Here is a 23106-nt window from a genome sequence, read left to right as displayed (position 1 = left end):
CACCAGGTGCCCGTGATCCCCACCACTACACCACTGCATACCAGGCTCATCCTCAGCTCCCATGCTGCTGCACCACTCTGCCTCCTGGGGTAGAGGCAGGAAGCAGCAGCTGGAGGAGGCAGAGGGAGCCCAGAGACTCCAACCACTGTTGTAGTGGCTGGGCAAGAGCCTGGGGGCCACAATTTAACCCTTCATGGGCCAGCAGCTGGACAGCCCTGCTTTATGGAACCAATCTCCAGTACAATATACATAGACTTTGCATCAAGCCTTTCCTAACCTGCCTCCTGCCTTTCTGCACCTGCTATCAATATTGTTTGTACTGAGCTGGCTGCCATCTTGGTGTGATTCCAGGAGGGTAAATTTGGCACATTGTGTATAATGCCTGGTTTGCCTACGTGCATGACATCACTGCGATGGGTATGCAGTGTCTACACAGATAATCAGTGTATAAAGGGTAATGGGATAGAGAAACCTGCATTATGTGCAGATGGTTAAATACACAGGAATGCTGTAGCAAAGTGAGTGTAGTTTAATTTCATGTTGTTAGCTCAAGTATTTTTGGTCATGTCATACATTTTTGATTCCAGGGCAAACTTGATGCATTATGGGCTCTGGTTCGACGGGGCTATGATCAAGTCTCTCTTATGAGACCACAGCCAGGGGATAAGGTAAGGTGTCACAAACACTGTCATGTCACTTCTTTGTTGTCAGCAGCAATGCTCTTTTTTTTCCCCTTCCTCTAGAGAGCTTGTCTCTTTGGATGACCCCCAGGCTAAAATCCATCACAAGATCCAAAGGTTTGAAGATGAGCTAAAATGTTTGCAGTGGCATCTATTTAAAAGTATTGCTTGTAATGTTCAATAGCTGTCTCTCTCTCACTGTCATTTGAGAAGATGCAGGTAGAGACAGGGGCATTTCAAAAGACATAATCATGTCTCGACTGATAGCCATTGCTAGTAGAATATGAACTCCCTCTTCAGTGGTACTACTTTTTCCCTTCCCTTCCATCAACAGAGACACAATTCGATCAGAATCTGGCTTCTTCATTTCTTCATTCTTAGAGGCTTTTGGGGCACCTATACATGTACCCAACCCCTGCTCCAACACGTTCCAGTTAGAACCCATTGGAGCAGACTTAATTAATCAAGCAGACTAATCAGAACATTTCAGCAGCCTTGCTGTCACATGTGTTCGGCAATCCCAAATTTCAAAATGGCAGCGGATGTACTTTAACTAAAGCTTATTGAATGAGCTTTAGTTGAAGTACCCACGCTGCCATTTTGAAGCGTGGGGATGCTGAATACGTGAGACACTGTGGGCATTTTAATTAGAGCAGCTCTCCAGAGCCCCCCCCCAAACATTTGTAAAGCCCTTGGTTTTGAGCTTCATATGTAATACTAATGTTTTATGTAAACACTATCCATCATGCCTGAGGGATATATAATACTTTACAGATTAAATATAAGAATTAAATGACTGATTATAAGAGAAATAATAAATTTGGAGATTCAACAGCAGGGCTAAAATCCTTTCCTGCATTCTATACATGGACTTCAAAATTCTAGCGGGAGGAACTCCTCCTTTGTTAAATGCTATGGACCAGATCCCCTGCTCACATAAATTGACATGGCTATGCAGAAATCAGTAGAGCTAATGAATGTGAGCTCCAGATCTGGTAGCTCAGACTTTCAAGGTATCCTTTTTACTGGGTTGCTCCTGTTGATTTCATCCCATTTATACTCTGGGGGTTTCTCCTTTGTGGGAGGAACTCTTTTGCAGGAATAATGCATGCAGGGGATGGGATGTCCTGTATGTTTTCAGTCACAGGTTTTCCTATCTCTGGGCTAGATTCCTCATGAAAGTGAAAGGAACTTTGCCCTTCCTGTCTCTCAGATCTTGGTATCATCCAGGGCCAGATATACAGATGCCCCAAGTCTGTAGACTGCCTTATGTTTTCCTTAGCAGCAACTTAGTCAGGAGCCAGCTGGCTGTTACCCTAAAAAACTCCTTAACAGGACCTGGCAGAATAATACCCATGCAGTTAGTATTATTCTGGAGGAACAATTGCATACAAAATATCTGGTGTGGCTCCTGACCCTACCGCTTTCAAATGTGGATTCCTTCAGTGGAGCTATGGAAAGGATGGAGGGAGCAGATGGTGAAGTTATCTTTCCCTCTTCTCTGGCCCTGGTCACTGTGTTCAGCGCCCTGTGGTCAAACAGAGTCTGGGTCAAACTAACCAAATTGTGTAATGGCAGTGCAGTCATAATCATAAGTGCCTATTTTGATGACTTAAGGGTGTCCTGGGTCACTGTTTTGGGCTTCTGCCGTGGGTTAATTTCATCCTTAACTGCAGACATAGACAGCAGTTCTAATTTGCACCATGTAAGGCAAATCAGATGCATCCTTCTGGCTCCTGGCAAACTGCTGGTGTGACTGTTAGTTGAAGGCCAGCTGAGCATCCCTGCTTCAGTGTTTAGACATCAACAATCTCCATTTTATTTTTAGTATAAAGGAATTGAGAGCGTAAATTCAGCTTCCTATGCTGCTTTGTAAAATGGTCTAACTTGTTTTACCAAATTGGGTTTCCTTAGGCAGCTGGGCTAGAGGCACCTTATTTACTTTTTAAGCACAACTCTGGGCTTCTGAATAGACTCTTTAGGCCCAGCTGTATTTTGATAGCACTAACATTGTATAATATGATTCTATCCCCAGCCTTTCACTTGCTCTGCTGGTAAATTTCTATCAGGGGAGAGCACAATCCTTCCTCTGTTAGAGTAGTCAAGAAACATGCAGGGGGCTGACTCAAAACAGGGATTCTCAGTTACTTGCCTACAAGCCTTCTAAGTGGCAAAGAAGAAAAAAACAAAGAGAGGCTATTTAAAACAGAGCAAGCTGAAGGATTATTGTATTATGGGGGAACATTAGAGAATCAAATATACATCTGGGAAATAGGGTGGAAAGAATCCCATTGAGCCAGTTTCAGTGGCAGAATAGGGTAATCTCTGTTCTGTGGTCTATGAAATTAGCTGAAGCTGAAGAATATTGAAAGGGAAAGCAAGATGACTAGACATCATTCTGTTTTCAGAACCAAAAAAAACCATTGCCAAGGGTTGAACCTCAGTTCTATATTTCATGGAAAACATCAATGCAGAAGGGAGCAAAATTCTTATTTATTATTTGTTATGCAGTTGTGGCTAGGGACTCCCCAGCCAACACTGGGCTTTGTTATGCTAGTTGCTGTGCAGGAAATTTAGGAACGCTACCCAGTCTAAGACCATTTGGCACTATAGGACTTTCTATAATAATAAGAGCAGGAAATACAGGGTCATGCTGTGAATAGGTAGTCTAATGGACAGTACCAGTTACGCTGGTAGTTTGAACTGCGACCTATACTGTCTATCACAGTGTGTCTATCATCAGACATAGAGTACCTAAGACTTTCCACAGGAAAAGTCTTAAGATGCTACTTCTCATTCACTATCAGCTGTCAAACACTAGCAGGCTCTTAGCCTCTGAGCCAGCCAACTGGAGAGAGATATGATCACTCATTACATGGACAGGCTGGCTGTTCTAAGCTGATTTTTGTCCTCATTCTCCACTAACTCTGAGAATGAGCTATTGGAGAATCTCAAAATATTTGGTGTTTTTCTTGAAATTTCAGCTCCTGGAGTTAGGTGATTTATGAGAACCTCAACCTCCCTCTTCACCCCCCCCCACCCATTTTGAAAACTACATTTATGAACCTCCTGGCTGCATAGTAAAGATTGAGAACATGAATGCTAAAAGCTCAAAACCCAGAAGGCAAGAAGCACACAAAAGCTAGTGTTCAAAAATAATTGTCCATGTCCCCTCTGCCCACCATTTTTAAGTCAATACTGTGATTTGGGGTGAACTGGAGGGAAGGGGAGGGGGATGGCAATGGCATGCTGTGGTCAGATGAAGGTGTTTTGTGTCAGAATGGAAAAGAAATGCACAAAGCCACCTCAGTCTCCAAAAGACTAGACTCATGATGCCAGTTAAAATTCCAGCAGAAACCCAACGGTGTGAGCCTTGGGCTACTGGAGGGGGGCATGGAAGCTCTGACCTTTTTAACTCAGAAAGCTGCATTTTTACATTTTGGTTTGAAATTCCAAATTGCCCAGAAATCTGCAAACCTTATTTCCCTTTTTATTCTTTATTTTGAGCTGGAAATTTGGAAGGTGGTATATGGAAAATGGGTTTCTGGAGGGTTTTTTTTCTTCTCATTCCAGTAATCTTTTCTGGCTAAAACAAACATATACAGAAAGCATTTGGAAACTTAAAATTAGATGGGTGTTTCATATTCTAAGGAAAAATGGCCATTTGGATAAAACATTTTTAAAACAATTTTCCCTCCCTGATCAAGAGATAAAATGTCCTGGAAGTATGTCCGTGGTAGAGGAGATTGAAAAGGTTTCATCACAACTTCTTTGTTTTGATACAATGGAAACTTTCTTGAGGGAAAAATTCCAGTTGCATCAAAACTTTTCAGGTTTTTATCAAAAATGAGAAAATAATTATGTTTGAAAAAAACTGTAACCCTGAAAATATTAAGAAAATTGGGGAAATAACTTCTTCAATTTTTTTAAAATGGAAAATGTGCTCCATTTTTCGACTAGATTAAAAAAAATGTTTTGTCCTTCAGCTATGAGGAGCCAATAAGAGTGTGCAAAGCACAGCTCCAGCCTGCTCACCACCCTGTCCAATTAACTTACTTCCTTGGTTATTATTTATTTATTAGCTTTACACTCCAGCCTATCCTGATGGCTCAGAGCAGCGTGCAATAAACAAACCACCTCCAGGCAGGACTCCCCATATAGCCCCGCAGAACCAGAGAACTCCAATTCTCCCCCATCCCCGCCCTCCACCTGCCTGCCCAAACCCTCCTACCAGTCCCAACCGCACCTCGCAAGTGCTACTCACGTCCAGGTCCAAGAAAACTTTTCCACACCCATGCACCCCCTTTCCCACTGCTCCACCTCAACCCCTGGGGAGATTCTCGTCCACATTTCATCATCCATTGAGGCAGCTGCAGTGTTGTCAGCCCCATCCACGTGTTGAAAAATCACAGATCAGGTGATCAGTGTATACAGTGATGTTTTTGCCTTCTGGGCCTTGACTCTTGGTAGAGGAAGCTGTTCCATGCCAGAGGCTTTGTGAGCAGCTCAGGGTGGAAATTCTAGCTGACATGCACATGCAGAAATGTAAGGACTTGCCTTTTCTATTGCCTGTCCTGGGGTAGAAGAGTTGCTGCTCTATCTCTCCCAATTTCCCTCCTTAAGCTACCCAATTTCTTCCCCCTCCCAGTCCCACAGCCCCTCCATCATGCTTTCTTTCCTAGCTCCCCCAATAATCATGTACCCCCATATTTTCTTTCCCCTTACCCTTACAATGCCCTCCCATCACAGTTCCCTTTCAAGTCTCCTTTATTAACTTGTATGCCCTCAAGGAACCATCAAGACAGCCTGGCCCCCACCCCCAGCTTCATCTGCACTGAGATCCCCTGCTGGGTCTTCAGAGAGGTGTGAGGCCTGGCCCTAACCCCATTCTTTGACAGCAACACAAGCAGAGCAGCTGGCATAACCGCCATAAGGCTAGTCCAGCGTCTGATAGTGGTAGCAAGAGAACTTGAGATGAGAAGCACAGAACACCTAGAATAACCAGCCCAAACCTTTGTGGACAGACTAGACAGCAGAGGTCTCCACAGGGCACCGGTGGCTTCTTGATGCCGGCATGAGGGGAGTAAGACCAGGGGCAGGTTTTTACCTAAGATCTTAATCAGGCAGGCAGGAGCCACTTGGCAGAAGTGCTGATGTGGATTGACAGCAAAAATTCAAAAGCTCTGGTTATGTCATGCACGCTCAGGGAAGATCCTTAACCATTAAATATTGTCACAGCTAAATGGATCAACGACTGTTCCCAGAGGTAGACAGTCCCTGCCCTGAAGGGTTTGATGAGGCTGACAGAAAGGAGAAGGCATCCCAGTTTTGCCAGGAGGAGCTGGTACCTTTGCCTGGAGTGGTCTGTTTCGGAGTGTGTTGCTCACCTGGGTTCTGCAGCCCTTCCTTAGCAGGAGCTCCTGTTCCACAACGCTTGAGCATGAAGGGCTAAACACACACTTGGCACTAACCTGTCATTACCCATCAGGCTGCTATTTGTGGGATGGATCGCTCTTCCTGCTCTTCAGCAGCAGAAGCAGAGGAAGAAATAATGCTTCGGTGAGAGAGACCTCACCGTTCTGCCTTTTGTCCTGGCAAACTCGTCCTTGTGGCTATTTATGCAAAAGGAGGACTTGCAGGGATGGGCTTCTATTTTGGGGTTCGTTCCAGAGCCCTTGTCAGCATTGTTGTTGGAGAGGGGCAGAAACTGCTAGGTTTGATTTTATGAAGTGACGTTAGCACTGGTGAAAGGGGACAGCTAGACAGCTCTGGGAATGGAGGTCCTGCTTACCCATACTCTAGGGGTGAAAAAGCAGAGGAGCTGTGCAGAAAGTGCCAGCAGCGGGATGCCTGTTTCTTATTCCTTCCTGCCACTGATACGCAATGTGACCTTGGGCATCTCATTCACCCTTTGTTCCATGCTTTGGTTTCCCGCTTATCAAACTTGAGGGACAGTCTCTCCTTTGTAAGGTACCTCTGGTTGATGCTATCTTGCTAGGTCATATACAGCCCTCAGTGAGCTGGAGTATGTAGCTGCACTGCAAAATTAAGCCATGGCCTGACTCTGACCCCATCCCAGTTCCTCATCTGCTCTTTCACATTAGTGTGAAGTGGATGCAAAACATAACTGCTCGCAAAGGGGTGGGCTGAAGGAGTCTCATTTGCACACTACACAAGTGTCAAACAACTGGGGTGTGAAGGAAGGGAAGAATACACTGGTGATGTTCTGTGCTCCTTTTGGGTTGAGGTAGCTGGTGGAAAAGGGCTGTGGCATGTCACTGGTGCAAATGGCACTCTGTAGGACCTGCAGAGCCAGCTGTATGGACTCTGCAACACCCCACCTTCCCTAGCTTCTGAAGTGGAAGAGGGGGCTTTTGGAGACTTGGAGAACGAGTGGTTGAAGCATGTTACATTCCAGCCATCCTGCACAGCTTGTAGCAACCCACAGAGGCCACTGCAGCAGGGGGGTGGTACGAGAGAGCTGGCTTGGTAACTGCTGCCCTACCCTGCACTCAGAGGCCAAACAAACCCTCAGCAGTTCCTGTACAGCATTGGTATAAGCCAGCTCCGCGTCCCCACCCCCCCGGCCCCAATTCCAGACCTGGCAGTATGGGCCTGATCTGGGGATATCCCAGATGCCAGCAGGTATATGTTAAAATCCCTTCCTTGTACTGGGATGAAGACGAAGCGCGCTGTTCAAAGGGCCTGTTTAGTTGCTGCCTTCAGCAAATCCATTCCATTTTGCATTTCAGCACATACTGTCACAGGAAATTCTCTGAGGCTTGGTTTACCAAAGAAACCTCAGCTGAAAAAGAAAGCATTTTTCTCCCAGCAGAATCACTCTCGTTTACTTTACACTTTTAGAAAGTGATCTTATTTTTATCTCTGGAAATCACCTTCCAGGAGATGAGAACTTAGACTGGATAGGTTGGATCCTGCTTTCCTCTATAATCTGTAGATCTCTGGTGCCTACATTTATAAATACAGGACACTTTCTTGGGATGAGCCAGTGGTCTGCATGTCCTAAGCTAGTCACAGGGGAAAAGGTCTAGACTAACTTCTTAAAGCTGAAGTTATACTTGATGCGTTTCATTGCTCAATAGTAGAGAGAAAGGAGGGATCGGCAACCAAAAATTTGCTCCAATAGCTGTTGTTTGGTGGCATAATACTCGGAATTTGGACTTCTGGGTCTTATTCAGATCTTTGCTGTTGAATCACTGTGTGACCTTGAGCAAGTCACTGCTGCCAGGATTTTAAACAATGGCTTGGCATCTCCTAAGCCATGAACTTGGTTTTCAAAGGTACTAGGCATCCTACAATGACGGGGTGATTTGGAAGTGCTCAGCATTTCAAGGACTTGGGCCTCGGCAATATCTGACTGCCCATCCATAAATCAGAGGCTCCTCTTTTGATATTTAACAGCTACATGCCTCAGTTCTCCCACCTGTAAAATGCTACCACCACCACAATACTTATCTTCCTTACAGCTGTGGCAGTTATCAGTCTTCCTGGATCCTGGTGTATGTATGAGAGCCACCCAGACCTTAGATGCGTATGCCTGGGCAGGAATTTTTTTTTTTGGAGGAGGAGTAGAGGCTGCCTAGACCTTCCACCATCCGTTTAGGGCACTGAGACAGAATCCAAAGACCAGACAGAGTCCAGATGTTTGGTGCCTCCATGGCTGCAGTTGTATATGTGTCTGGGAATCAAGCCCAGGTCTCCTGTGGGGTAGGTAAGGGCTCTACCACTGAACCACAGGGGATAACGCTTACAGCTGTGAGGCTTAATTAAAGTACTGCCTTAGCAAAAAAAGAAAAAAAAAACCCTAAAATATTCTAGACAAACAAGACTAATTAATTACTAATACCTGTTATCAGGCTGCCACCCAGAGGTGGGCAGCAGTTTGAATCCAGCCTGTGCCTGGGAACAAGTATCATTCTACACTGGCTGTCTGCATGGCAGTGCATGAAACTCATTCTAATTGGTTCTTTCAAATCCCAGTAATGGTCTCTAATAGGATTTGAGCCTGATTTTTCTGTTCATTCGGAGGTATGATGTAATCGCCCAACCAGTAATTGGCAGTGCTACAGGGGGTGCTGGGATAGCAGCACTCAGCCATTTCAAACTGCATGCATCAGAAACCTGTGCCTGGTTCTTAGGCTTTCTTCTTTTGCTTAACCTTTCTGGAGCCAATTACCTTCATAAGTAACTGAAAAATTAAAGAGACAGAGGACACTGCCTGCCACAGTAGGTGATCTCACTTTGTCACTTCCAATGAACGTGAGCCCCATTCAGTGCCTGGGTACCCTTTTGCAGTGTAAGGTGACAGCCAGCTATAATGGGTACCGTGTGGAATAAACTTCCCAAGCAAGCAGCCAGTGCCTAAGCACTGCCATAGTCTCCTAGGGCACACAGAGCACCACAGCTGGAAACATGTCATAAGTGACCTGGAGAGGTATTTGTACTGCAAAGAGCTCCCAGGATGGCTCAGCTACTCTTGTGCCAGTTCATATTATTACTATCCTAGGGGTGGGTCATACACCCAGGGAACCAAAAGCACATTCACTAGGAACAGCTCACAACTGAGTTTCCTGCAGGAAAGGGAATTTTCAACAGGCATAAATTACAGGGCTGGGCTGTTGTCAATTTGAGTCACCACACAAAACTAAAGGGAGTAGTGAGTGAGGAAGGATAGGTTTTGTGATTTGAAGCACTGAGCTGGGACTCAGCAGACTCTTATTTTACCCCAGACTCTTGGTATGTCCTTGGGTAAATCACTCCAGTTCTATGCCTTGGTTCCCTGTGGATACAAAGGGGTTCAGGACTTTGAGTGGCTCATTCCACTGGTGGGGAACAGGGCTGTGGATTGAGGAATGCTGCTGTTTTTACCCAGTCTTTTGGTCATGTTTACACCCCAGCCCCCCACACTTACATGGATAATCTCTCACATCTCATTACCAATGGCTTCCTTTCCTCTTGTATTCTTTGGTGTGACACTACAAAGTAGTAATGTGTATGATCTGAGTTAACGGAAAGGCTCTCTTGAACTGCTTGAAGTACCCCTTAAGATTCAGTACTCGTCAAGGGCTGATTTTAGAAAGTCAGGCAGCTGTGCACCATGCTTGCACATGTAGTTATTGGTGCTCACATGCAGCCACTCAGACTTCTGACTGGTCAGGCACAGGTATCCAATACATGCACACAGTTGCACTAACTGGACATACATCCTTATGCACACATTTCCAAACTGGGAAAAGGTCCATACCTTAGAACAGCAGGCACACAAACACTGAGCTGCTTCCATTTAGCAAGAGTATTTGTATCTGTTCTTCAGCAAAACAAGCAACTGATTCCATTTAGGAGGCTCCAGGTCCCCAAAGCTGACCAAGGCATTTTAAAATTAATAGACTGGTCTATCAGCAGAAATCATATCTGCATCCAATATTGGATCAGACTGTTCCAGGGGTTGGCTTGTTTTTCTATGTTGCCCTCTATCTGATTATCTCAGAGCGCTTAGAGGCTGGGTTCCCCCACTCTCCCTAGTCTTCCAGGTGCAGGGAAGGAAAACCAAGTCCCCATCCAGCCTGGCTGAAGTGGGGAGGATTGGCTTTGAAGCTTCCCAGCCCCCAAGAGAGCAGGGAAAACAGCAGCCATAGGCAAGGAAGGTAGGGGTTCGTTCTTACGTGTTTTGGAGACTTAAAAAGTCCACAGAGGCTCGCAGGTCACAATCTGTCTGCACTGGTTGGTTGGGGGGGGGAGGAGGCTGAGATCAGAGGTGCATTCACCCTTGTAGCACAGGTGGCTGCTTCCACACCCCCTTTGCCAAATCCTGGATCCACCCCTGTATTCCTCATTTCTGCTGAGGCCTAGAAAGGCTAAGGTCAGAAATGTCATAAGACCTCCTTAATTCTACATTACTTGTTTGTGCATAAATGGAGACTTTGGTTGTGACTCCATTATTATTGTTGTTTATGTTGTGGGAGCATATTAAATTGCCAGTTAGGAAACACAGCCCCATTGTACCAGGTACTGCACACAGACATAATAGAAAGACAGAGCCCACCCAAACGAGTGTACAAGCTAAATAAATAAACCTGTTAAAGGCTGATATAGATTCATAGATATTAGGGCTGGAAGGGACCTCATGAGATCATCAGGTCCAACCCCCTGCCCAAGGGGCAGGAAGTCAGCTGGGGTCAGATCACCCCAGCAAGATAAGCATCCAAGCGTTTCTTAAAGGTATTCAGAGTAGGTGCTTGCATCACTTCTGAGGGGAGTCTATTCCAGACTCTGGAGACTCAGATGGTAAAGAAGTTTTTCCGTATGTCCAATCTAAAACAGTCTTCCAGCAGTTTATGACCATTAGACCTTGGCTTCCTTTGGGGTGCCCTGGTGAACAGATGTTCTTCCAGTTTCTGATGCACACCCCTGATATAAGCTGCCACCAAGTCACCCCTGAGCCTTTGCATCTTCAGGTTGAAGAGTCCTATGCCTCTCAGCCTCTCCTCATAAGGCCTGTTCTTTTGACCTCTAATCATGCATGTGGCTCTCCTCTGGACTCTCTCAAGCTTCTCCACATCCTTTCTAAAGTGTAGAGCCTAGAACTGGATGCAGTACTCCAGGTGTGGCCTCACCAAGGCTGAGTAAAGCGGGAGGATGACTTCTTGTGTCTTGCTTGAGATTGCATTGGTAGATGCAAGCCAGAGTTTTATTTGCTTTGCCAGCTGCAGCATTACCTTGGGGACTCATTTTCATCTTGTGGTCAATCATGACCCCTAAGTCTCTTTTGGTCATGGTGCTAGTGAGTGTAGCACTGCTGAACCTGTAAGTATGATGTGGGTTTTTTCTCCTGAGGCGGAGCACCTTGCATTTCTCCATGTTGAATGTCATCAGGCTTTGATCTGCCCACCTTGCAAGCCTGTCCAGGTTGGCCTGAATTGCCAGCCTATCCTCTAGCGTGACTGCACTTCCCCATAATTTGGTGTCATCTGCAAATTTAGCCAGTCCATTTCTGACACCCGAATCCAGATCATTTATGAATATATTAAAGAGTACTGGTCCAAGTACTGAGCTCTGGGGGATGCCACTGCTCACCATGTGCCATGTTGACTCAGTTCCACGAAATAGCACTCTCTGGGTCTGATCACAGAGCCAGTTCCCCAGCCATTGGACCATAAGGTTGTCAAGGCCCCCGTTTCCCAATTTTACTGTGAGGACATCGTGGGAGACCAAGTCAAAGGCTTTTTTGAAATCTAAATATATGATATCAACCTCTTCTCCTTTGTCCAAGTGCTCCATCATCTGGTCATAGAAGGAAATGAGGTTGGTCAGGCAAGACTTACCCGCAATGAAGCCATGTTGGCTAGCCCTCAGAATGTTGCCTTCCACTAGCCTGTTGTTGATGGTTTCTTTGATGATTTTTCCAAAATCTTTCCAGGGATTGAGGCCAAACTGATTGGCCTATAATTCCCTAGATCTTCCTTCCTTCCTTTCTTGAAGATCAGCAGCACATTGGCCCTCTTCCAATCTTCAGGAACCTCTCCTGAGCACCATGAGTTCTCAAATATCCTCACCATTGGTCATGCTTTGATGTCAGCCAACTCTTTTAGCACTCTTGGGTGCATTCCATCTGGGCCAGCTGACTTGTGGATGTCCAGTCTTTCAAGCTCTGTTCCCTCACAAAATCTTTGCCAATTATAGGTGTATGATTGCACTTACCCTGGTAGTCCTGCGTCCTGTGAGGCAGGGTGATCCTCTTGGGATGGTGGAAAACCGATGCAAAGTAATCGTTGAGGAGATTAGATTTCTCCTGGGTGTCGATTGTCAGCTACCCCATTTGGTTCATCAAGGGTCCAATATTGTTCTTGTTTTTTTCTGACTTTCCACATATTTTAAGAAGGACTTTTTATTGTCCTTGATTCCCATAGCCAGTTTCAGTTCAGTTTAAGCCTTGGCTTTTCTGGTCCGCTCCCTACAAAAATGCTAAGAATAGTGGTATTTCACCAGGGAGTCTCCCACTTATTCTACACCTCTCATGTCTCTTCACAGTGCCAAACTAGAGTCAAACTCAACAGGGTTTCTTCCCCCACTGATTCTGCCAAGCCCATTCCCTTGGCTGTAGTTTTGCTAGACAGTAGGTAGGGACAATGGGAATCAGTGGGCCAGTGCTGCATAATCCTCATTAGTGATAGTTCCCAACTTCCATCCCTTATAAACTTCTCTTTTTAGATTCAGGAGGTCCATGAGTTCCTTACTCAGCCAAGGGGGTCTATCAGCCCTTTTGCTCTTTTCTATGGGCCGGAATGGTCTCAAGTCACCCTCCTTGGGTGCCAATCTCTGCTTGCAGGGAAGTGTACTGCCCCTTCACGTAGAGAGCTACACTCCTGCCCTTCCTTGCAACACCATCCCTCCTGTACAAGGTATAGCCATCAAGACCTGTGGTCCAGTCATATATATGTTTATGTTCATATTCTGTTATGATATTTTTATATTTGAAGCAGAACTGAAATCTCCTACACTGACACTTAGGGCTCCTATACACATGCAGGGAGGCTGCTCCGATGCGTTGGAATTAGAGCGTGTCGGAACAAACTCAATCAATTAATCGAGTCTGCTGGAGTGTGGTAATTACTGCTCTCCAGTAGACTCCAGCATCACATGTATCAGTCTCCCCATGCTGAAAAATGGTGGTGGGGTGCTTTAAACTAAAGTTAATTCAATGAACATGATGCTCCAAGTGCTTAAAAATGGTGGCGGGGGCACTTGAACTAAAGCTTGTTGAACAAGCTTTAATTCAAGCACCCCTGCCACCATTTTTAAGTGTGGGGATGCTGATACAGGAGATATAGTGGACCTTTAATTAGATCAGCTCTTGAAACCATTCTAATTAAAGCACCACCCCCCTACCCCAGCCCCAGACCACATGTAAAAGTACCTAGGGCAGAATTATGTTTCACCTTTACACAGCTAAGTGGTACTTGTGTAGCTTCAGCTTTTGACACTTGCACAACTTCTAGGTTCTGTTTCTCTCTGTAAGTGGGACAGAATCACCCTGGTATATACATACAGGGGAAGGGAACCCCCAGTAGGGCTAGGGACCCAAAGCAGGGTCCCCTCCATTCCAAGGTAGTATCCACTCACTGACCTGCACTCCTTCTGGTTTGTTTTTCTGCTCCTGGACCCCACATCTTTACTTCTTGGTGGCCTAGTGGGCCAGCATCAAGTTAAAGGCTGGAGACAGCTCTGGGCAATGCCTCACCTATAGCCTGAATGATTAGTGCACTTTGCTGGAAAGTGAGAAAGACAGGTTGAAACTTTCTCTAGGTAAGGAGGGCCTACCAACCTGAATCTCCTGCCTCCTAAGCCACTCTCTTAACCACTTAGCTATTGAGCTAAAAGGTGGGAGGGACTTCTTCCTCCTTGTGGTTTTCCTGTGGCTAAAACTTTACCTAGCGGTATGCATGTTTTTGGGGTGATTCTGTTCTTCCCTGTGTAGTCTATGTGGCCATGATGCAGCCTACTGTTTCCAGAAGGGAAGCACAGGGTAAGCATAGCTACACAAGTGCAAAGAGAGCCTCTATTCTGTGTAATCGCCAAAATTTATACTTCTGTGGCTATGCAAGTGCCACTTAGGTGTGCAAAGATGAAATAGGATTTGGCCCTTAGTATCTCAGTGTTGAGGGCTTAGTTGATCTGTGGGCATAATAATGCAGGTGTGTGAGGGAGAAACCCTCCATTGACCTGAACTTTCCAGATGAAAATATGAAGGGCAAAGAACAAAGTGGTAGCTTATTTGTGCAGTGTACCAAGATCCTGTCCATGTCTTGTCTGATTCATGCAAAAAATGACCCTGTTCACTAAGATCTGACAGTCTCCACCTTTTTACGCACCTGGGCTCTGCAGGCCTAACACTGCCAAAGGCAATTAATTACAGTTTGAGAAAGATAGCTTATAGTCGGTCCTTTGTGGGTTCTTTTGCTTTCTGTAGCAAGTAGCCAGTGGGCTGGGGCTGGGCCTGTTGCCACCCAGTAATATGGCAGCAAATATTTGTTGCCATTGTTGCTAGGATTGTTAAGGCCTCCTTCTTATAGGTGGTTTACAAACAAGACCCCTTTTCCCAGAAAATGCCAAACAGAATAATGAAGAAAACCTTTTGCAGCTAACCACTAGCTCTTCCCTGAACCACACAGCAGTCTGGTCAGCATTCAAATGTGGAACTGTGTGGTCTAGTGGTTAGAACAAAGGATGTGAGTCATCATGAGTCCAGGACTGTAAATGCCAGTTCTTCCCCTGAGGCTCTGCATGACCTTGGACAAATCACATGTTCTTTTAGCATCTGTTTGCTGGCTTCTGAGTGCAGCTGGGGTTTTAGGTCTGCTCTGGGCTTAGCTATGGAAAGCTTTCATAGACCTTATAATGAGTTTTGAGTATGTCAAAGGTACTTTGAAATTGTAATTAATGCAAAGGGTCACTGCGGAGTTGCAACAGTCTTAGCTCCCTTCCTAGCCATCATCCCAAGCTCATCCTTTTTTGCCGCTTCAATGTTTCTGCGATCAAAATATTGCAAGTTCTCCATGCCAGCTTCACTGGCCAACCTTGCCTTACATGCCTAGCATGGAAGCATGGATAGTGGTAGTGTCAGTGCTGGGCTGTGAATAAGGCCCTTGCAGGGAGTTTGTTCTTCTATGGTATATTGACTGTAGACTAAGCTGTAGATTCCATTCATTTTTTGGCTCCCCTCTTAGGCACTGCTGTGTCTGCAAAATCATTAATCCCATCACCAAGCGCCACCGCTTGCATGTCCACCAATGAGATTATGCATCCCTTGTGCCCAGAGCCCACATCTTTTCTGCTGCATGAACAGCATTAGCCAGTATGGGATCACCTGCCCCTGGCACACTGAGGAAAACCAGGTTTCTGTTGCTGGCAGCAGGCAGAGGAAGGCATGGGGAGTCATGCCTGGGACAGGATGCCACTCCTGCCACTGGGTCCATACCTGCCTCTGTTTCTGTGGGGCAAGATGGGTCTCTGCCACTGGCAGTCTTGAACCAGCTGAGGTGCAGTGTGGGGTCTGGTACCAAGAGTCAGCTGAGAGTCTTGAGCACCCTGTGGAGCAGTCCAACGGCAGCTGAATATGTGTTACTTAATACAATCTAGAGATAACTCTTCCCACAAAAGTTGTAACTTTGCTAGGATATGATTGCACTTGGCACATGTTTCACTGCTTGAATGCATAGCCGCTGGTATTTTAAGTGCAGTTAACACATCCTAAGTTTAACCTGTGACGTGGCCCTTAGAGATGACCTAGGGGTGGGCAACAAAAATGATAAAAAGGTTGGACAGCAATTTTAGTTAGTTCTGTAACAGCACCTGGCCAGGAGCAGGCAGCATAGCCAGATTATATTAAGTAAAGGGTTACACCAAGATGAAATTAATTAGAGGAGTGGGAACAGGACTAACACCCTAGTGTAACATCATTTGGTATATAGGTACTCTTCACTTTCCAAGAGTTACTATCCGCTGGAGGAGGGTGACTTACAACAGTATAAGACTGTACATCACATATCAGCTCCACTTTTACTGTGAAGTAAAGTCCGTTTACTCCATGAGTTGCATGTCCAGACCCTTAAGGTTCAATGTGTTTAGCTAGCACCCAACACAGTGGGGCCACACCGTTGCTTGTAGCACCTAGATCGGGGTGGGCAAAACGTGGCCCGGGGCCTGGATGCAGCCCACCAGGCAATTCTGTCCGGCCCGCGGGGCCCCTAAAAAATTTAGAAAATTAATATTTATCTGCCACTGGCTGCCTATCATGCAGCCCTCGATGGCTTGCCAAAACTCAGTAAGCAGCCCTCCGCCCAAAATAATTGCCTGCCCCTGACCTAGATGATGTTGTAATACATAAAGTTAATAGTAACAATGATTTGTGTGTAAATAATACCAAGGGGGTTAGGCTCACTTTTGTGCTGTTGGGCATTTGCATTCATATCTCAGTCATCTGTCTTTGGACCCCCTGGCTGTGGTATTCAAAGGCTTCACAGGCCACGTCCCCATGAGCAGGAACACGTTTCCCTGGGGACAAGCAGCAGCAGCACAAGGTGTGTAGCTGCTACTACAGGGAATGCCTGCACCATGTGTGCTCCAGCATGTGGCAGGTTACCCCTGATGGGAGAGTGGAGGCTAGGGCCAGCCCCCATCAGCCTTACCTGGGGTCCTGAGGGCCTCGGGGAGCTGCAGCCACAGTGCTTCTGCAGCAGGGAGCCTGGCCAGCAGCTGAAGCATGGCTCTAGCCAGCCATAGAACCATAGGGCTGGAAGGGATCATCAGGTCCAGCCCCCTGCATGAGCAGGAAACACATCTGGGGTCAGATGACCCCAGCCAGGTAACCATCCAGTCTTCTCTTGAAGACCTCTAGGGTAGATGATTGCACCATCTCTGTGGGGAGCTTGTTCCATAGTCTGGGCACCCTAGTTGTAAAGAAGTTTGTCCTAATCTTCAGCCTCAAACTATCTTCCAGGAGTTTGTGGCTGTTGTTTCTAGTTTTCCCCCAGGGAGCCCTGGGGAACAGTTGTTCACCGAGCCCCTGATGTACACCTCTGATATAGCAGTAAGCCGCAGTCAGGTCCCCTCTCAGCCTTCTTTTCTTTAGGCTGAAGAATCCAAGATCCCTCAGCTTCTCTTCATATGGCTTGCCATGCAAGTCCCTGATCATGCATGTGGCCCTTCTCTGGACCCTCTTGAGCTTTAGCACATCCTTGTTGAAGTGCGGCGCCCAGAACAGCATACAATGCTCCAGCTGCAGCCGCACCAATGTTGAGTAAAGTGGGAAAATCACTTCTTTGGTTTTACTGGAGATGCATCGATTGATGCATGCCAGAATTTAATTGGCCCTAGTGGCTCCTGTGTCGCATTGCCGGCTCATATTCATGCTGGGGTCTATTGTTACCCCCAGGCTCCACTTTTGGGTGGTGCAGGTTGCTGCCACATGTGCCACCCTGCTTTTTTTTGGTGTGGTTTTTTTGACCTCAGGATCTCCTGGGGTCAATTAAATGCCCCCCTCCTCCCCGCCACCTCCACGCTGCAAAGTAGCAGTGCAGGGAATGCCTGCATGTGTAGTGTTTGGTGCTGCAGCCACATACCACACATCCACACTTGTCTGGACATGGCCACAATGTTTAATGTATTGATTCTCACAAAACCCCTATAAGAAAGGGCTATCAACCCCATTTTTGTTCTCTAAGCAAAGTTGGTTTATTTATACAGGGGCCAGATAAAACTAGTTGTTAAGAAAAGAGTGAAGTTGATTTCTTATTTAAGGGGAAGAGTTACAATTTCATTTTTAGGTATTGGTGCCTCTTTAGGATTGAATTTTAAGATCCTCTTCATTCAGTCAACTTCTGTTTATCTTCAGTCTTTTCACAGTTTGCTGACTGCAGTTATCCTGGTCATTAATTCTGAGCCCCTGTACACAATTCTATAGAAAATAATTATCCAAGAAAGAATACTAATACATTTAGGAGGTATTTGAAAAGCGAAACCACTAGTCTACAGACATAAAGAAAACAGACCCTTTCTTGTGATTATTTGAATGTCCTCATTTGAAACACAGTGACTGAAAATGAGAAAAAAATAAAGAAAAGAAGAATTAGTCTCAAGTTGCACCTTTTACATTTTCTACATTTTCCTTTGTTTTATATAAGCTTTTCTATCTTTAAACAAAATTGTAGCCTCTTCTTGCATGTTAGTTTCCCTTAGTAAGAGCTATTCAACTAGTCTGAAAACCAGGCAGACTTCATGTAGGTGACAAACTGTTTCAGTGCCCCACTCATTTTTAGCCCTTATGCTCCAGGGTAATCAGTGCAATTCCAAGGAAATTGGTGAAGGTTTTAATGAGCCATGACATGTTCAGCATTCAGTCAGCATGAAGTGATGTGTGAGGAACCTTTTGTCAAATGTTGATTCACATAGATTCTGGCTCCTGAGAAGCCAAACTCTAACAGCTTAATCCTGATACCATCCTAGCCAACTTGAACAATGAGTTCACAGAATCCCCTTGGATCAGATCCTTCCTTATGGAATGATTACATCTGTAAACTGTTTTGTTGCTTGATCTATATGTGAATCAGTTTAAAAACCCTCCTGAAGATATCGGTGGGTTTTAAATCTGGCACCCATTGCATATTCTGAGCTGAATTTTAGTGCTAGGTTTAGGTGTTGCTCATCAGCAGTGCATCACTCTTTTCAATCGCTGTTCTCTAGAGTTTCCCATGATTTAACTTTCACAACATTCAATTAGGACCAAATCCAAAACCACTGAAGTCAGAGGGCCTTGATTTCCCTTTGATTTCAATGGGCTTTGGATCAAGTCTTTGGTTCTACTAAATAGATTCTGACTTTGCTTATATACCCAGACTCAAATACCTCATTCCCTGTAAGTAGCACCATTTATTTTACTTTTTCCTATGTACCTTTTCCCCTTATCTTCTGGCTTGTAGATACTGAGTAACTGTTTGTATTCCTTTGATCTTCTCATATGTACTTCCAAAAAGAAATATTGGGGGCCATTTTTAAAGCAGTATATAGAAAGTGAAAACAGATACATGCATACTGTATATGCCTGTTAATACAAAAAAGTTAATTGAAATTACTGAAGATAGAACAGGGATAAATTTGGGCCCTTTATTTACAAAAACCCAAATAAAAATTACATTATTGTCATTTTTTAATTTCCCAAGCACTGTATTTTTGTTGAAAGATATTTTATTGCTGTTTCTTATGTAATGTCCATAGATTTTATGGACATTATACATCAAAACATATAAACACCTTCAGATCTTTTTATCCTGAAGTGATAAACTTTAAATAAATGCTTTCAATTTAAATTTAAAAAATAATATAGACCCTAAGATGCACAGAAGTCTTGTCAGGGCTTAAAGTGTAAAGTCCAGTGAAACATGCCATTTTTAAACTTAAAAATATTTTGTTTTCCTAATTTCAGTGCAAACTGTCTGCATGAGAAAATGATTACGGACAAAAAATCCTTGAATTTCTAACACGTGAGAAACTCATAACAAATAGAAAGGAATCTAATGACAAAAGGGGTGAATTTATAAAAGTCTTTCTACTTTAGTAACCTTGTATGCTGTCAGAACCAGAGGTAAAAACTTTTGCCTGCATGCACATGTGAGTTTTAAGTTGCTGGTGTCATTCAGCAAAGTTCTCCCTATTTTACAAAAGACTTGCTGAATAGCACATGAAAGGCTTGCAAACCAGTCTCTGAGGAACTAAATACTAATGGGCAAGAAACAAGCCTTAGTGGCTTTGAAAAGGGTTTTTGTTTGTTTGTTTCTTTTAAACCACACACAAAAATCACAGCCTAGGTGGTCGAGGAGGCCTTGCCCAGAAGTACAAAGCGCCTGAATTACACATGTGATCATTGCACTGGGAGAGTAGTGGCTTTGAATAGCCTGATTGATGCAGTCAGAGTCAAGATGGGGGCAGATCCTGCTGCTTCAGTATTTGTATCTTTGAAAAGCCAATTTGGCAAACAGGATAACAAGAGACTAACAAGTGGATGGACATATGGGAAGGAAAAATAATTGTATGTTACAAATACTGTGCAGATGTGAACTGAAGTAAGGGCGTAGCTCCATATGGTGTATTGCTGACCTTCAGTTGGTCCATGAATGACAATAAGCTGTGTGGGCCAGACCATCTGAGAGATTTCATACCAGGAGTGCGGAGAAAACCAGACAGAACTGGATTTATACAGATCATCTGCTTCTTATGAAACAATAAAGCAGCTCCCAACCAACACCTGTCGCAGTTGGGATCATTATGGTCTTACTGCAACCTACAACTTTGACACCTTCCTTTAAAAGATTTAACACAAATCATACTTACTGGGAAAATAATGCCATTTGCACCACTGGAGTGATTGCAGCTGTCAGCCCCTATTAATCACTTGTGTTAATTTTTATAGTGAGAGCATAGGGGGTGTGTGTGAGAAAGACCAGGAAAAAATGCAGAAGCTGTCTCCATTGTAGGCTTTGCTTAAATGCACTGTATTGGCTTTAGGAAAGAATAATTACTTAGACAAACCAAATGTATAGAAACAAATTCTGTAATTGCTGCCTCACAACATATATGCTTTATGTTACTTTTTGTGAAGTTGGGATGTGTTTAATCAAGGACAGGCTGAAATGCATGCTAATGTAAGATGAATACAGTGTTATGCTGGTGTGAATGTGTTAAAAGTTCAGAATCTGATCCTGAAGCCTTTACTTGTGAGAGCAATCCTCAACCACAGAAGTAACTCTGTAACCAACCCTTGTTTCATGAAGGTTTCCAGGCTCTGACCAATAATGTTTTGGAAGGCTAAGTGCCATAGTGCTTGCAAAGCACTTTGAGTTCTTATGATGAAATGGACTAAGCATGATTTATTATTATTACTTTTAGTACCATTTGCTCCTCCTGTTGTCTCCTAACTCTGGAATTGTAGTGCAAGATAACAGTCCAGTCATGATTTATTAGTGGCTTCAGTGAGTGTTGAGAAGAATTTGATCCAGTATTAACTGATTGTTGACAGAGAAGATTGCAAGCTAACACTGCTAATCTTGGGCGAAGAAATGTCACAATATATACATCGATCATCCAAATCTATTTCTGTCAGACTCTCCTAACCCAACTGTATTTTTCACGACACAATGCAGTGCATGGCCTTTAAATTACCCATCTGTCTGACAAATCAAAGAGCGTGGCAGAAACTGGCAGCAGTTTGACATTGCCTATTGCTTTAACTGAAGTGAAAGTAATGCAAACAGATTTATGGGGTCCCCTTTGATTATAGACTATGAATATATTTAGGACTGATGTTTGGGAGGGAGATTGAACAGAGAGGCTGAAAAGGCTTGTAGGCAAAAACCTTATGAGTTTGTAGCTTTATTTACAGGGAGGAAGACTATTTTATTTCATATTTGGCTTTTTCCCTCAGTTAAGCAAATTCATTTCATTCCCAAAGTGACTCTTCTACACAGCAGTGATATTTTGGTGCTATTATCTGGCCCTAGCAAATTCATGACCCTGTAAATGTCAGGGGGTTTCATAGAATACAAATGCAAAATCCAGACATTTACTAGAGCACTTTCACCACATTTGCTGCATGCAAGTAAATATTGTTGGATTTGTTAGGCATAGTTTATTAATGTAGCAGAGGGCACAGAAAACAAACCTAATAGGACAAATGGTGGTTAGAAAAAAAGAAGGCCGGGCTAGGGGCAACACCTGGTTGCACTGCCCTGTTCTGCCACTGACTCCAGTTGTGACACTGGGCAGCTCATTTAGGAAGTGTCTTTACTGCAGATGTAAGCTGTACTTTTACTGGATATCCCCCCTAGCCAGCTACTCATGAAAACCTGGCTCAAGTGTAGTATGGCTTTAAACCAGCCAGCTGATTTGTCTGGGCTACAGGTTAAAGCCTGATGCTCGGTTTAGTAGCCTGTCCACTTTGCAATGAAGGGATAAACCACTGAAGAGCTAATAGTCTCTCAGTGCTTTATCACAGTTCTTTCCCCTGTGCCCTGAAGGACACAAAAGTACTCCCACAGTTCACTAGGAAAAAATGGCCAGCTGGCTCAGCTTCCTGCATTGCAAAGAACTGTGGGATGGGATCCCAGAAGTCCTGGTGTCTCATATGAATGAGTCCAGCTCCAGTGATGACACAGGGTTGCATTTATTCATATAGTAGCAGCCTTTTTTCCCAAAATGTTATTGTCAGAAACCAGGGCTCAGCTGTCATACACCCTCTAGAGGGAATATTGGCAATAACCAACAGATGTTTAAACATCTGCCAGCCCGTACCCCTTTTGCATCGTCTTAAAGATGAGATGAAAAGAAGAGCAGAAGTAATGCACCATGTGGTGTGGAAATTCCAACTTGTGCATGTTGATTTCATTAAAAAATCCTGTCTTTTAAGAGCAATGCTTTTAAATCAGTTTCTGTAGAAATGTGGGTTGTGGCCACTGCACACACAATTCACTTTTCAAAATTTTGAGGCACTTTTCAGAGCTGCAGCCAATGTACAGGCATTGGCAGGCTTCAGCACATGACCAGTAGGGGTGTCATGCCTGCAGTCTTGGAAAACCATTATCTTCATTTTATGTGATAGTGGAGAGCCTCTCAGACTCTTTTATATGGTTTCCAGCAGTCACTTTATTGTAAAACCCCCTACCTATCCACCCCAATCCAGGTGAAGATGATTCGTGGACAGACGCATTGCATACCTGTCATGTCTAGCATCAGCAGCCATGCAATGCTTTTCAATTTGCTCATTATTTAAGGAGCTTCTTTAAGCAGCGGTGAGGAAGGACAGGCCTGGAAGCTGTGAAGGGAGGGAGGGTGGGGAGGCAGGGCAGGGCAGGAGCGAGGG

The 23106-nt window shown here is 44.6% G+C and overlaps 1 protein-coding gene across 1 annotated transcript in view; it reads left to right on the top strand.

Moving 5' to 3' along the window:
- The window catches only part of ANTXRL (anthrax toxin receptor-like), a 108318-nt gene that overhangs the window by 80265 nt on the left and 4947 nt on the right, over positions 1-23106 (top strand). Inside the window, exon 18 of the mRNA XM_019502538.1 lies at positions 588-668. Coding sequence (XP_019358083.1) covers positions 588-668 — 81 coding nt within the window. The remainder of the gene's footprint in view (positions 1-587; positions 669-23106) is intronic.

This window comes from Gavialis gangeticus, unplaced genomic scaffold (assembly GCF_001723915.1).
Source record: "Gavialis gangeticus isolate Ggan-Ray unplaced genomic scaffold, GavGan_comp1, whole genome shotgun sequence".
In the NCBI taxonomy this organism is placed as follows: Eukaryota; Metazoa; Chordata; order Crocodylia; family Gavialidae; genus Gavialis; species Gavialis gangeticus.
Note: the sequence above shows the minus strand (reverse complement) of the source record. Positions and strands in the feature narration are given on the sequence as shown.